This window comes from Acomys minous (assembly GCF_964271855.1).
Source record: "Acomys minous genome assembly, chromosome: 1".
Taxonomy (NCBI): domain Eukaryota; kingdom Metazoa; phylum Chordata; class Mammalia; order Rodentia; family Muridae; genus Acomys; species Acomys minous.
In genome coordinates this window covers 138,974,395-138,988,178 of record NC_140483.1, presented here as the reverse complement: position 1 = coordinate 138,988,178, position 13,784 = coordinate 138,974,395, and the positions used below count along the sequence as shown (strand labels likewise).

Sequence of the window (13,784 nt, the reverse complement as noted above, 5' to 3'; positions counted from 1 at the left end):
TTCTACGGCATGTGCCTGCCAAGTGCTCAGTGAAATTATAAGCAGCATCAACATAGTTGGGTGGCCTTTAATACTCTGATGTTCAAATTCCTAACTCCAGGCTAGACTTTGCCCATCAATTTCATGGGCACATAAAACTGGCCATGACACACGTCTACTTGAATGTCAGCAGGCGTCTCAAACTTCATACATACACAGAGGACTCTCCCTCCTGACCAACCCTCTGCATCCACAAACTTGCTCGGCAGTCTCGACTGATCTCAGCTAACAGTAGCACTATTCTTTCATTACCTGCGGAGTTACCTATTTATCCTTTCCTCCTTTCCTTATCTCCTATCTTATATCCAACTGTACGGAAATCCTCAAGCTCCATGTTTAGAACAGAGCCCGGTACTGACATCCCTCCCTGCTACCAGCAGAGTCCCCACGTTGTGTCTTAGCTACGCCGGTGTCTACTTCTACTCTGTTCTCCCCTTGGCCCCTTTCAGTCTATGTACATGCACACAATCATCAGCAGTCTCTTGTGAAACTCTCCAGTGGCTTCCCTGTGTGGAGGTCAGGTGTTTTGCAGGATGACAGCTGGCTTCATCACCTCTCTGACAGACAAGTAGTGTGGCACCATTCCACCTTTTCCTCTTTCCGGTTCTGTGCCAGGTACTTGGAACTGCTTCAGCTATTGGACCCTTCCTCGTTACTCCCCATGCTTCCCCCACTCACTCGGCCACTCACTAACTCCCCAACTCACTCGGCCACTCACTAACTCCTCAACTCACTCGGCCACTCACTAACTCCTCACTCACTCAGCCACCCACTCTCCAAGTGTCAACATGGCTGATCCTCCATCTTGACTTTCCTGCTTAAAAATCTCAACACCTGTGACATGGCATTCCACGGGCCCCGCTCCTCTGTTTCATTTTCCGCAATGGCATCTGACAAAGCACATTTAATATCTACTGACTGTCTCCCTGCTGGGTTGTGAGTGAGGTTCATCCAGCGCCAGAATAGTTCTTCCTGGTGCACAACAGGACCTGGACAGATGTTTGTTTAATGAATGGATAAACCTATGAGGAAAAGGTCCAAGGAGGTTGACTGCCCAAGCCATCACACCTGGATGGACATGAAGTCCAGCTTGTGCTCTGTCCAGTGGCTTCCCAGTGTGTAAATCTTGCTTTTATGGTTTTTTCAGGAAAAGTGGTGGTGGCCTGGGGAGTTGGAAGGTCTGGCTGTGTGCTCAGGGGTGGGTGAATGTTTTGCCGTTCTCCCTTGTGGTGCCCACTATGTCCCTCAGAACTTCCTCTTCCTCTACAGCCTCACACAGCCTGAAGCTTTAGTTCTAAGCCTTTCATGACATTACATATGGCAAGGACCATGCAAACATAGCTATGGGCGTCTTACTGCTTCTTTGAGGGTCCTAAACCACCCTAGAGACATTAATAACTTTTATAGTTCTATAAAAGCTGCCTGAGGGGGAAGGCATCATGAGCTCGATGTGGCCTCTGTGCTTAGCATCACCACCAAGGATGAGCCTCAGCACACCCTGGGACAGGACTCAACAGGTATCTTTTCTCCATAGTCCTTTTGGGTCACAGGTTTATCTCTTTTGAGACAGGGTCTCACTATTTAGTCCTACCTGTCTTAGCCTTGAACTCACAGAAATCTGCTTACCTCTGCCTCAAGAAATTAAAGCATGCTGAAGTTAAAGGTGTGCACTACCATGCCCAGATCTTTTCCTCATTTTTTCTTTTTTGACAATGAGAGAAAAAATCGTCCCAAGTTTTTGAGGGGTAAGAGTTAACAGTGGAAATGGTTGAAGGGAAGGAAAACGGTAGGGCACAGAGTGTGGAAAGAAATGAGGGTGGAGATCAGACCTGAGGGGAGAGGGGAGGGGGTGCGACAAAGGACAGAGGGCTGGCAGAGAGAGGGAAAACCGGGGTGGAGGCATCTCTGTGACAAGTTGGAGGCCTATGACAGTAGGCTCCTGAGAAGATATGGAGGTGACCCTAGCTGAGAGTCCTAGTAGCAGGTGTCATGCAGACAGAAGAGAACACCCTCTAACTACATAGGACTCTCAGTGGAGGGAAGGGAACACCAACCCACCCACAAAAAACCTTGACCCAAAATTTACCCTGCCTACAAGAGGTGCAGGGATAAAAACAGAAGAGAAATTTAGGGAAATGTCCAACCAATGCCTGGGCCAAACTGAGACCCACGCCCTGGGAGAGAACCAACCCCTGACACTATTAATGATATTCTGCCATGTTTGCAGACAGAAGCTTAGCATAGCTGTCCTCTGAGAAGTTCCAACCAAGAGTGGATTGAAATAGATGCTGAGACTCACAGTGGGCAGAGCACAGGGAGTCTCGTGGAAGAGTTGGGGGAAGGATAGAAAGATCTGGAAGGGATAGGAGCTCCACGAGAAGACTAACAGAGCCAACTAACCAGGGCCCAAGGGTGCTTTGTGGAGACTGAAGCATCAACTAAGGACCATGCATGGATTGGACCTACGCCCCCTACACAAATGTAGACAACAGGCATGCGGGTCCTTTAGTAAGGGGATCGAGGGTGGGGGAGCATTATCTGACATGGACTCTGTTGCCTGCTTTTGATCACTTCACCACCACCCCCTAACCCCAGCAGGGCTGCCTTGCCAGGCCACACAGGAAGAGGATGTGCTCAGTCCTCGTGTGACTTGATGTGCTGGGGTTGGTTGATGGAGGGGAGGGGCTCCTCTTTTCTGAGGAGTAGGGGAGGGAGGATAGGGAGAAGAGGGAGGGAGGAGGTGACTGGGAGGGAGGGTAGGACTGGGAGGAGAGGAGAGATGGTGCTATCATTGAGATGTAAAGCGAATAAAATAGTTAACAGACTAGCACAAGTCTAAGATATTTGTAAGAGCTAAACATATGGTTATGAGACTGGAGATGGCTCAGCAGTTATGAGCATTGGCTATTCTCCCAAAGGACCTGGGCTCAGTTTTCAGTACTTACATCAGGTGCCTCACAACTGCCTAAAACTCCACTTCCAGGGGACTCAGCATGCCTGGCCTCTGTGCACACCAGCATGCATATGGTGCATATAAACTCATGTAGATGTATATGCAGCATACACATAAATAAATAAAAAAAAACAAACCTTTGAGAAAAATGTTAGTCCACCTGAAAGGCTATCTTCATTTCTACCTCCCAAATCATCCTTTCTCTGTTTGAGCTTGAAGGACACAAGATACAAGATTAATTAAAAAAAAAAAAAAGGTGGCGGTACTAATAGAGTAATTGGCAGGCAACAGTTCATCTCCATTCCTTGAGGGAGCCCAGCAGACTTCTCTAAAAGGGTGGTGTACACACCCCTTCTGAGGACACGCAGCCATTCCTATCGCCTGCACGCCACAGACATGGACTGAACCTCAGGACTGTGTGGCCTCCATGGTGAACATCCAGCCCAAAATACTCTCCACGACCACAGTTGAGGAGCTGCCTGCTGAGCTACCTGTATCTAATGAGTAGTGAGAGGCCTTGCCTGTGATGTCTGGAACATGAGCCACAGTTTCTTCTGTCAGCACAAAGCACAGTCACATCGATATATGATCTGTTCAATTACGGAACAGAACTACTACCCCACCCCGCCGCCCCCCCACTCCCCGTGTGTGCGTGTGCGTGTTGAGTTTAGAAACTGTGAATTGCTCTTATTTGCTGGCAATCATGAGTCAGGGCTATGTAGGTCTGGATGGCAGTTGGAGATAAGAGCTGAGTTTGGCTTAAGTTGATAGAAGTGGGGAGGGGCAGGGTTGCAGTCTGCTTCAGGAACTTTCCTAATTCAAAGGAGAATTCTCAGACAGAGCCACAACAGTGTTGGCTGTCTGGTGTGTGGAGGTGTGGCAAGTGTGAGCAAGGGCGAGGGAAGGCTAGACGTTTATTCAAATTCAGTGACAGAATTAGGAGAAGTTCTAGGGAACGAATCTAATTCTTCTTCTTATTGGACTCAAATACCAGTTAATTTCCAGCAATTACTTTCTAGAGTGGTGTATATTTATTTGTCTTTTCATTCAGATTCACTGAGCTAAGTGTGAGGCTACAAGGACTCTTCAGTGTGCACTCAGCAAGCAGCAAGACGATGATGCCTAGTACATGGGACCATGGACATGTGTTCTGAGCAGAGGAGGAGGCTCTCCAAGGCGGGCTTTGGAACAATCAGAGATTCACAAAGGGAAATGCCACTGGAGCGCATTTACAGGTCCTACTGTGTGGTGCTTTGAATAAGAACGGCCTCCATAGGCTCATGTCTTTGACCGCTTAGTCAGCAGAGAGTGGCAGTGTTTGAAAGGATTAGAAGGATTGGGAGGTATGGACTTGCTGGAGGAAGTGTGTCACCAGAGGTGGGCGTAAAGGTCTCAATCCCTCCCCACTCCATGGCCTATTGATCACAGTGTAGCTCTCAGCTCTAGCTCCAGTGCCTGCCTGCATGCTGCCATGATGAATAATGGACTAAACGCCTAAAACTGGAAGCAAGCCCCCAATGAAATGATTTCATCCATAAGAGCTGCCTTTGTCATGCTGCCTCTTCACAGCAATAAAAAAGTGACTAAGGCACACTAGAAAGACACAAGAGCTGTGTTGCTATTAACATAAATTCATGTTAATTAAGGGGGAAATAACTGTATCTCCTTATACCAGAAGATTCCAGAAACACCAATGAGACGGTTTTAATAGTTTAAGTCTGATATGGCCCCAAAGCACAATTGAAGGTGTGGTCTCTGATGCAGCATGTCCAGAGGGATCACGAGGGTCTAAACTCATCAATGAATTTAACCCATGGGTAGATGGAGACTCAACTGAGTAGACTACAGCAGGGGAATGGAAACTATAGCAGGTAGGATCTAGTTGGAGGAAGAATGTCACTGGGGCCACCTTGGAGGGTGTATATGTCTTGGTCCTTTGTCTACCTTTCTGCTTCCTGGCCATTATGAAGTGAGCAACTTTACTCCACATGCACTTCCACCATGGTGCTCAGTGTCACCCAAGGGCCAGAAATGACAGAACTAAGTGATTATGGACTGATTCAGTGAGCCAAAAGAATTCTTCTGCCTCAAGTTGTATATTTTAGTATTTTTCCAGAGACAGAAAGCTGAGCTTGGAGGTAGCATGGATGTAGATGGTATAGGGACTTTATGGACAGCATTCACTTTATAGGGCTAGAAGCAACAAGACCAATACATAGCCAATTCATTCTTAACTCTTAATGCAACCAAAAAGCTGGATGCCCACGGCTCTTACTTTGTATAGGTGTGAGCATCTGTATCAAGCATTTGATTTGAGAAGAAACTTCAGACTTTGTAACATTTGTTTATACCCTGGCTTCCATTACATTTTACTGGTCAGGCATTGTATTTTGATATATAATTTAAAGGCTTCAGTTTTTAGGCATTCTTAAAAGTAAGAACCTGGCTCAGAACTTAGTAGGCAGAGGCAGGCAGATCTCTGTGAGTTCGAGGCCAGACTGATCTAAGACAGTGGAGGCTATATAGAGAAACCCTGTGTCAGAAAACAAAGCCAAAAACCCTAAAACCAACAAACAACCCCAACCAAACAAATAAAACAAACAAACAAATAGCATGGCTCAGAGAGATTAAGTAGACCAAGATCCAAGTTATAACTGGGAACAGGCTTGGGCTTAGGGCCTTACATTCTAGGAAGTATGAGGCAGGGCTAACATAGTCATTGAGAAAAGACTCATTGCATAAAGTATGATTTTCACCTGTGTATATATTGTAACATCTGATTTTTGGAAAGTCATAATACACATATGAAACAACTCTCAAAGATAAAACAATAGCAAATAACATTGCACGTCACCTCCTCCGAGACTACTTCGAATAATAGTTTTGTAACTATTTCCAGAGAATCCAAGAGTTGGAATAAGTAAGGAAGGTGTTCTTACTCCCATGCAGAGAAGACAGACCTGTGTCTGACCGATGTCTGCTGCTGAATGGGCTCACAGCTGTACATTTATTATCTCAATCAATCCTAGTGGCAACTTACTGATTGCTGTGCCTCCTTTTAGAGCAGGCGGGGAACGGCCACCTTGCTCGGGACCACACCTCAGCAGCTGTTGCACTGCTCTGTCTGTTCTTGTTACTAGTTACCAAACAGTCTGCCCTGTGACCTGACCCTGGCTACTTCATCTTTGAAAGATTTACTCTCGTCCTTCTCACACAGAAGTATGAGAAAGGGGAACGGAGGAGCTGATGGTGACTGTGAGAGGGTGCCTAGTGTGACAATATTTCAAACTTAAGTAGCTCATCAGCTGGCCATTCTTCTGCCCTGTGCAGGTAGTCACAAATGCTGTCTAATGAGAAACTGGAATGTGGTGTCTTTTCCACCGGACACACTTTGTTTTTAGTGCTGGGGGTTGAAGACGCGAGGCAGGTGCTCTACCCCTGAGCGGCATCTCCAGCCCCTTCTCGTCTGTTCCTTTCATGTTAGATTCCAATGAGTTTTGGTAGTATGGGTGCTCTGTACTGCTCCCAGTTTTACATGTAACCACTGGCTCATTAATACTATTGCTGCGTCTCTGAGGCACCTGTGTTAGTGATCCTAGAACTCAGGGGTAGTTGTAATCTTCAACGCTTTATGTCTTTGGTCTTTGACTTCTCTGCTGAGAAGAAGCTGCAAACTGACCCCGGATCTCATTTGCAAGGTCGTGGATGTGAGCTGCGGCTCTGCAGGTTGTTGCAGCGCACGGCTTGCAAATGGCTGCTGGAGGCTCTGGAGCTGTACTCTGTGCTGCACACAGAGCTCAAGGATGCTGGAATCATCCCCAGTCAGTCCTCTAAGAACATGGGGTAATCTGAAGTGTGGCCAGCTTAATGGTTCGCCATTGTGAAGCCCATCTTTCGGGTCCCTGCCTCTCAAACCACCTGACTGTCATCTCTGTACGGAACAGGCCCAGCTATTCATGTCCCCAAAGTACCAAAATGACTGTCCTCACCGAAGCAGCTAAGAAACCCGAGTGGGGGATATTTTCAATACTGATGAGAAAAGCAAATTTACACTTCTTAGAATCTCACTGCATTAATGGCGAGAATTGCTGGTTGCTTTGCTTTTCTCCTAAGTAAGTAAGGTCCTGTGAATTCTTTCGCTGTTTTATTCTCAGGGGAAATCTAGTGATCCATTTGAAAGAGAAGAAATAGCAGTGATTCAAATCCTACTCAGAGGACTGCATCAGTCTATTCAAAACCCGAAGTTTAAGTGAACCAGAAACTGTGAGGCCTTGGGCCCCAGGTGAGGCTCAGTTCCCTTAAAGAAGCACACTCACTTTGTATTCGTGCCTCTGGGGCTTCAAGTGTATCAAATAGAAACTGATTATGCTGCAAGCCAACATATGTGGGTGACGTGGACATCACGCGTCACAGTGCAAGTGTAATTTCCACCTCTTTCTTTGCCAGTTTTCTTTTTTAATTAAGTCAACAAACCTCCTCTAACAACCCCACCAACACACCAAGTAACTGTACCTCTTCAGGCAAGCTGACCACCAAGTCATCTTTTGTCTGTCCGACTAGTGCTTGCCAGAAGTATTCACTGCAGGCAGCCAGCACAGCCCGGTGGGCTCGGAACTCCTTCCTCTCCACAATCAGCGTCACATCACAGAGAATGTCCTTCTTCCGCTGGTCATTGAGGCCCAGGAGGATGTTGGCACAGTGGACTGTGGACTCATACACATACATGGGGGAGTCAGACTTCTCATCCACAGACATGCCGTTCAAACCCTGGAAGAAAGAAAGGCTGGGTCAGTGTCCCTTAGAGTGGTAGAGAAGGTAGAGAAGACCACCATACCTCCTAGTGCCCCTGCCATGAGCCTGGCAGAGAGGAACAGGATCGCTAAGTGGCGCAGTCATTCTGAGTTGGCATAACAGAGTCATCTGGAAGGCTGCAACCTATTGCTTTGCTCCCACTCACTGCATGTCTCTACCCTGCATTTTCTTTTTTTCTATAAGAACTGCCCGCTACCCAATTGCTCCACTGGAGCATCCAACCCCATACCTTTTAACAGAACGCCTTAGCACTGGACAATTTTGACTTCGTTAGGAGGGTAAAATGGAACTTGTATATATAAATAGTTGGATTACGACCTGAGATTTGTGTTAAAAGAGAACAAATCACTTTGAAGTATTTTGAAATGCTGTTTTGATGAAGTACATGCAAGTTCCTAAGCTGAAATTTGGCAACAATGTTAAGTAGACTAAATATTTAATCATGAGATGTGATTTAATGAATGCACTCAACTATATGCGCACCAGAGTGCAGATGCAGCCTGTTAGTCTACCCATCTTCTACCCTTCATGGCAGAGTGTGAGCAATACAACATAGCGGTCACTCTGGTCTCATATATGGAATTGTACTGTAATTATCCCAGAGGATTCAATGAGTATCTTTAAGGAAACAATATTGCAATAAGAACCATGAGAGAAGATACAAGGTAAGATTATCTTTACAAAAACATCTTTGCTTTAAATAGTACCCTGGGAGTAATCTTCAAATGCACCACCCAAAACTCAACCAAAGGCTGGGTTTTCAGAAATGTTTGTCACTAGCACAAATCCCACTAGCAAGTCCTTCTTTCTTCTGTTTTTCTCTTACTTTTGAAAACAGATGAGATTGGAAATGTTCGGGGTGGTGCTGGGCATGGTGGCACACACCTAAAATCCCAGCACTCAGGAAGGCACAGGCAGCTGGATCTTTGTGAGTTCGAGGCCAGCCTGGTCTACAAAGTGAGTCCACGACAGCCAAGGCTACCCACAGAAACCCTGTTACAAGAAACAAAACAACAAAAGCTCCCAAACAACACAACACCATCACCACCAACAACAACAAACACCACCAGCACCAACAACAAAATCCTCAAAACAGCTTTAGTGTTGGATGCTGCACCATTTGGAGTATGCGATTGCCGTTTTGACGTATGTACACAACTGAGAAGCCACCCATGCAATCAAGATGAACCACCATCATCCAGAGTCTGCTGCAGCCTTTACACCTCTCAGCAGCCCTGCAGCCACTGCTCAGCTTTCTGACAACACGTTTGCCTCTTTTGGAGTTACACTGAATGAAATAATGTATTATTCTGTCTGAATGATCTTACTCAGAATAATTATTTTTATCTTCTTTTCATGCTGTTGGATATAGAAAAGATTTGTTCCTCCGTACATCCGTTTGCTAAGAATGTAAACTAGTGTGGCCATTATGGAAACCAGCACAGCGGTGTGTGAAGAAAGCTAAACCTGGACTCCTTGTATGATCCAAAGGCACAACTCCTGGGTATACACCTGAAGGAGTCTATGTTGGCGAGCTGTAGAGACACTCACGCGTCTGTGCTTACCACAGCACTACTGAAGTAGTTGGGAAATGTCAAGTCCAGATCCAATATCCAAACTAATGAATAAAGAAAACGTGGTACACATATACAATAGAGTTTTATTCTGCTTTAAAGAAAAGGTGTGGAACTAGAAAGTGAAATTCGTCAGACTTGGAAAGACAAATGTTGCATATTTTCTCATAAATGCAGAATCTATATTTCAGCATGAAATTAGAATAGGTATATATTAAAAGGGAACAAGATAAAACAATAGGGGAAGGTAAAAAAAATCTCATTTTTTTTCATATGCAGAATCTAGAATTAGACACACATATATACAATACAATACATACATATATATGTATATAACATGAAAACAGAAGAGGAACTATTTGGACGGAAGTGGTGGGGTAAGGAAGGACAGGTGGTGGGGGAAGGAAGGACAGGTGAGGACAGTGGGACCAAACATGAGCAAAGTATATGACATAAATGTATGAAAATACCATTGTATTAAGGAGGGAGGTTTAAGTAAAGAGAGAGATGGGAGGGTGGGGATAATTAACACTAAGGATGTTTTAAAAAGTCACATGAAAATCTGTTTTATATGGCTTCCTAAATATATAAACATACAAACATATTTAACTGGAGGTACCCCCACATAGGAGACCACACTCCTCCTCGAAGCCATAAGATGCTAAATAAAAAGTCTAGTATCAGCTGTGGGACATCCTCCCTCAAGAGGTTGGCTAGAGGTGTCCCAGATACCCCTAAAACAATACAGGATATTGTTATTGGTCTCGACTGCTCACCAGAGCTTGATAGTAAAACCTTATTGCTGACAACACCACACAGACTTGTCACAGGACATGAGGAAATCAACTTGGTACTGAACCATAAAGTTTTCTCCCAGCTGCCTAGCTTTCATAGTACTGGAAGGTGCTATGTAGGCTGCTGGAAGAAAAGGTCATCAACAATCCGTGAACCCTGTGAACTACAATAATAACTGGCATGGCAAGATACACCCATGGGTGCAATAGTGGCACAAATATTAAGGAGTAGCCAACCACTTTCTGCCTTTGGATTTAAGTAAGTCCTGTTGTTCAGGGGGCAAGCAATTGCCTGGTACTGTTAGGGATCGCCTAGGCTCCAGGGTGAGCCTACTACTGTTACTGTGCCAAATGAACTGCATCCTAAATTCTCATCTCTCTCCCTGTGCAGCAGTGCAGTGCTCAGACCTCATCAGAGAAGTTTCAGTGATGGTGGCTAAATACAGAAACTGACAATTGATCCAAGTACTACAGAGAATAAGAGTCACGGAGTGCTCAGAACAAATGCGGCAACTATGTTACATCCCCTGAAAAACTCAGGGATGACTGCGGAAGGGGGACGGAAAGATTCTAAGGGACAGAAGTTGGGGAGAATCAGGGCAAACCAGTGTCTTCAGGACATGGCAGGACCAACATCCTCATGAACTCACAGCAGCTGTGGTTGCCTGCATAAGACCAAGCCAGGCAAAACTCTAGCATAGAGAAAGAAGGGGTTCATAACCCCCCCCCCCCATAAATGAGCTATGGGCAGTTGATGAGTTCTTGGGTAGGGAAAAGCAATTTTCTTTAATGGTGCGGCCTCTGGTAAGCCCACTGGAAGTTCCAATAGATGGCCATACAGCATGAGACAATGGGCAGCAGAAATTGAATTTGGTGGGCTAGCTAAAAGGGGGGGAGGTGGGAGAGATAACACGCATGGTTTGGGAGGGAGGGAAGAAGAAGTGGATTTGCAAGGAGTTAATAGAAAGAGTGACAGTGAGTATGATAAAGATACATAGTATGAATATTTCAATAAAATATTAAAAAGTAAATACCACAGGGAAAATCTTTTTATTTTGCATGCTAACTAAAAATTAAATTTAAAAAATTTGTTATGCTACTACTGAATTGTATTTACTGTATGTATATAGTTCAAATTTTAAGCCGCTCATATCTACCGATGTATATTTGGGTTGTTTCCAATTTGGGATCACTATAAATAAAGCTTCTGTGAACATCAGTGCTTATGCTCACATGGGCAGGTACTCGAGTGTCTCCTGGGTAAGGATCCACTGAGAGTGGATGGATCGCAGCGCACGCGCAAGTTTAAGCTGTTAAGAAAATGCCACTGTTTTCTCACATGGTTGTACCATGCATCTTACCTTTCCCTAGGAGTGTGTGAGCATTTGGCTTCTGACATCTTTGCCAGCAATTGGCTTGGCCAGTCTCTGTAACTCTGTGTATCCTTGTAGCTGCCCTGTGATACCTGCTGTGGTTTTGGCTAGCCGTCTGTAATGGCTGAAGATGCCAAGTGCTTTCCTGTGCCTGTTGGTCATTGCCAATCGGATTCTTTGCCCATTTACTTCTTTTTTTTTTTCATTTTTTCATTAATTAATTCATATTACATCTCAATTGTTATCCCCTCCCTTGTATCCTCCCATTCCTCCCTCCCTCCCATTTTCCCCTCCTCTATGACTGTGACTGAGGGGGACTTCCTCCCCCTGTATATGCTCATAGGGTATCAAGTCTCTTCTTGGTAACCTGCTGTCCTTCCTCTGAGTGCCACCAGGCCTCCCCATCCAGGGGATGTGGTCAAATACCATTTACTTTTTATGTTTAACTCTTGAGGCGGGGTCTGGCTTTAGCCCGACTACCTTTCAACTCTAGATCTCTCTACCTCTGCCTCACATGTGCTAGGAAGATACATGAGGCCATGCTGGACTCCTCCCATTTTGAATCAGGTTGTCTGTTTCCTGCGGAATTTTTGAGCGCTCTTACTGCTCTCCACAGTCCCTTATGTTAATATTTTCTCCAGTCGTCTATTGCTTACCTTCTTTTAATTGTTATTGTCAAAGTTTTCACTTGCTAAAACCCAATTTTGTAACTTAAAAAAATTGTGCTTTTGGTGTCAAAAGCAAGATATTTTCTTTGTGCTGTGTATTAATATATTTTCAAAGATGTATACCTAAGTATTCAAATATTATTTTAAAGTATTAACTGTTGACTCTTCTTTGACAATATTTTCAGTACTGGTGATCAAACTCAGGGCCTCTTGCTGGAATTCTACCACTAAGTTACATCCCTAGTATCAAGAAATGATTTTGTATAATGACTTTACATCCTGAAACCTTGCCTAACTTGCTTACAAATTCCCATAGCATTTTCTTGAAGTGTCTACAAAATTTCTACAGTGAAGAGCATGTGATCTGTAAACAAAAGCGTTAACTCCTTTTTAACCTGGATGCTTTATGTATTTTTGTTCTGGAATTTGTTGCCAGCGCCTCTAGTCTAACAGTGAGCAGAGGTGACAAGAAATGAACTCCTTGCTTTGCTGACATTAAGGGAGAAACAGTTCCCATCTCACCGGGATGTACTATGTTAGCAACAGGTGGTTCACAGATGCTTTTGCTGTGGTGATGAAGTTTCTTCCTATTTCACATCTTTTCACTTGGATTGCTTCCATTAAGAACCTGCTCTCAGAATCCCAGCCTGGGTCTGTGGGTGTGGAGTTTTCAAATCTGAAGACACTTCGACCTTCAATTACTGAAGTGTTTTTGCTAAATATTTTTGCTGTCTATCCACTACTTTCCTTAGCATGGCCCAAGACTTGTCAATTAAAAGTTGTCTACCAGTTCAGAAATGCCCTGCTCACTTAAAAATGTTTTGTAGCCAAGCATAGTGGTTCACTCCTGTAATCTCAGCACTCAGGGAGGCAGAGGAGAGTGGATCACTATGAGTTCGAGGTCAGTTTCAGCTACAAAATGAGTCCAGGACAGACAGGGCTGTTACACAGAGAAATCCTGTCTCGAAAAAACCAAAACCAAACCAAACCAAACCAAACCAAACAACAAATAAATTGAAATTGTTATCCTTTTTTTCTCTTTTTCTCACATTCCAACCTGGACGATCTCAATTTCAGTAGTCCTTTCTTCTGCCATGTCTGTCATCAATCTTTTTCAAAGGTAATGTAATTTTTATCTCGCTACCGTGACCTCAGCTATTATACAAATGACTAAGATGAGTGTTTTAAAATATCTTCCATGTCTCTGCTTAAGATTTTTAACCTTCCGACTTAGCACGAAAGGAAATCACTATCCTTACTGCCTGGCGTTTGGTATTTGTATCGGTTCTGGCGTAAATCCTCCTGCCACAATCCTTCTTCCTTTGTAGTATGGAATATACTTGACTGGATGCCAGACACTGTCCGTTAAATTTTGGACTCAATTTTGCTGATGATGGATATTTTGTGCTATGATGTATAATTCTGAGCTTTATTGCAAGACAAGATAAGGTTCTTGGGAGTAGTTTGAACCTTTCAGATTCTGCATTTGAGATTTTATGAAAAAGAGCTTTTTGTCTGGGGCTCCATAGTCCTCACTACCTATTCATGACAGTTGTGAGCACTGTACTTTA

The 13,784-nt window shown here is 44.4% G+C and overlaps 1 protein-coding gene across 3 annotated transcripts in view; it reads right to left on the bottom strand.

The window, feature by feature from the left end:
* BACH2 (BTB domain and CNC homolog 2) overlaps positions 1–13,784 on the bottom strand; it is a 349,262-nt gene that overhangs the window by 79,773 nt on the left and 255,705 nt on the right. For 2 of the 3 annotated variants that reach the window (XM_084779400.1, XM_084779401.1), the window contains one exon: positions 7,505–7,759. In XM_084779400.1, coding sequence (XP_084635526.1) covers positions 7,505–7,747 — 243 coding nt within the window. In that variant the 5' untranslated portion in view covers positions 7,748–7,759. Of the gene's footprint in view, positions 1–7,504; positions 7,760–13,784 lie in introns of those variants that run through there. The other variant, XM_084779402.1, reaches the window with a different exon arrangement.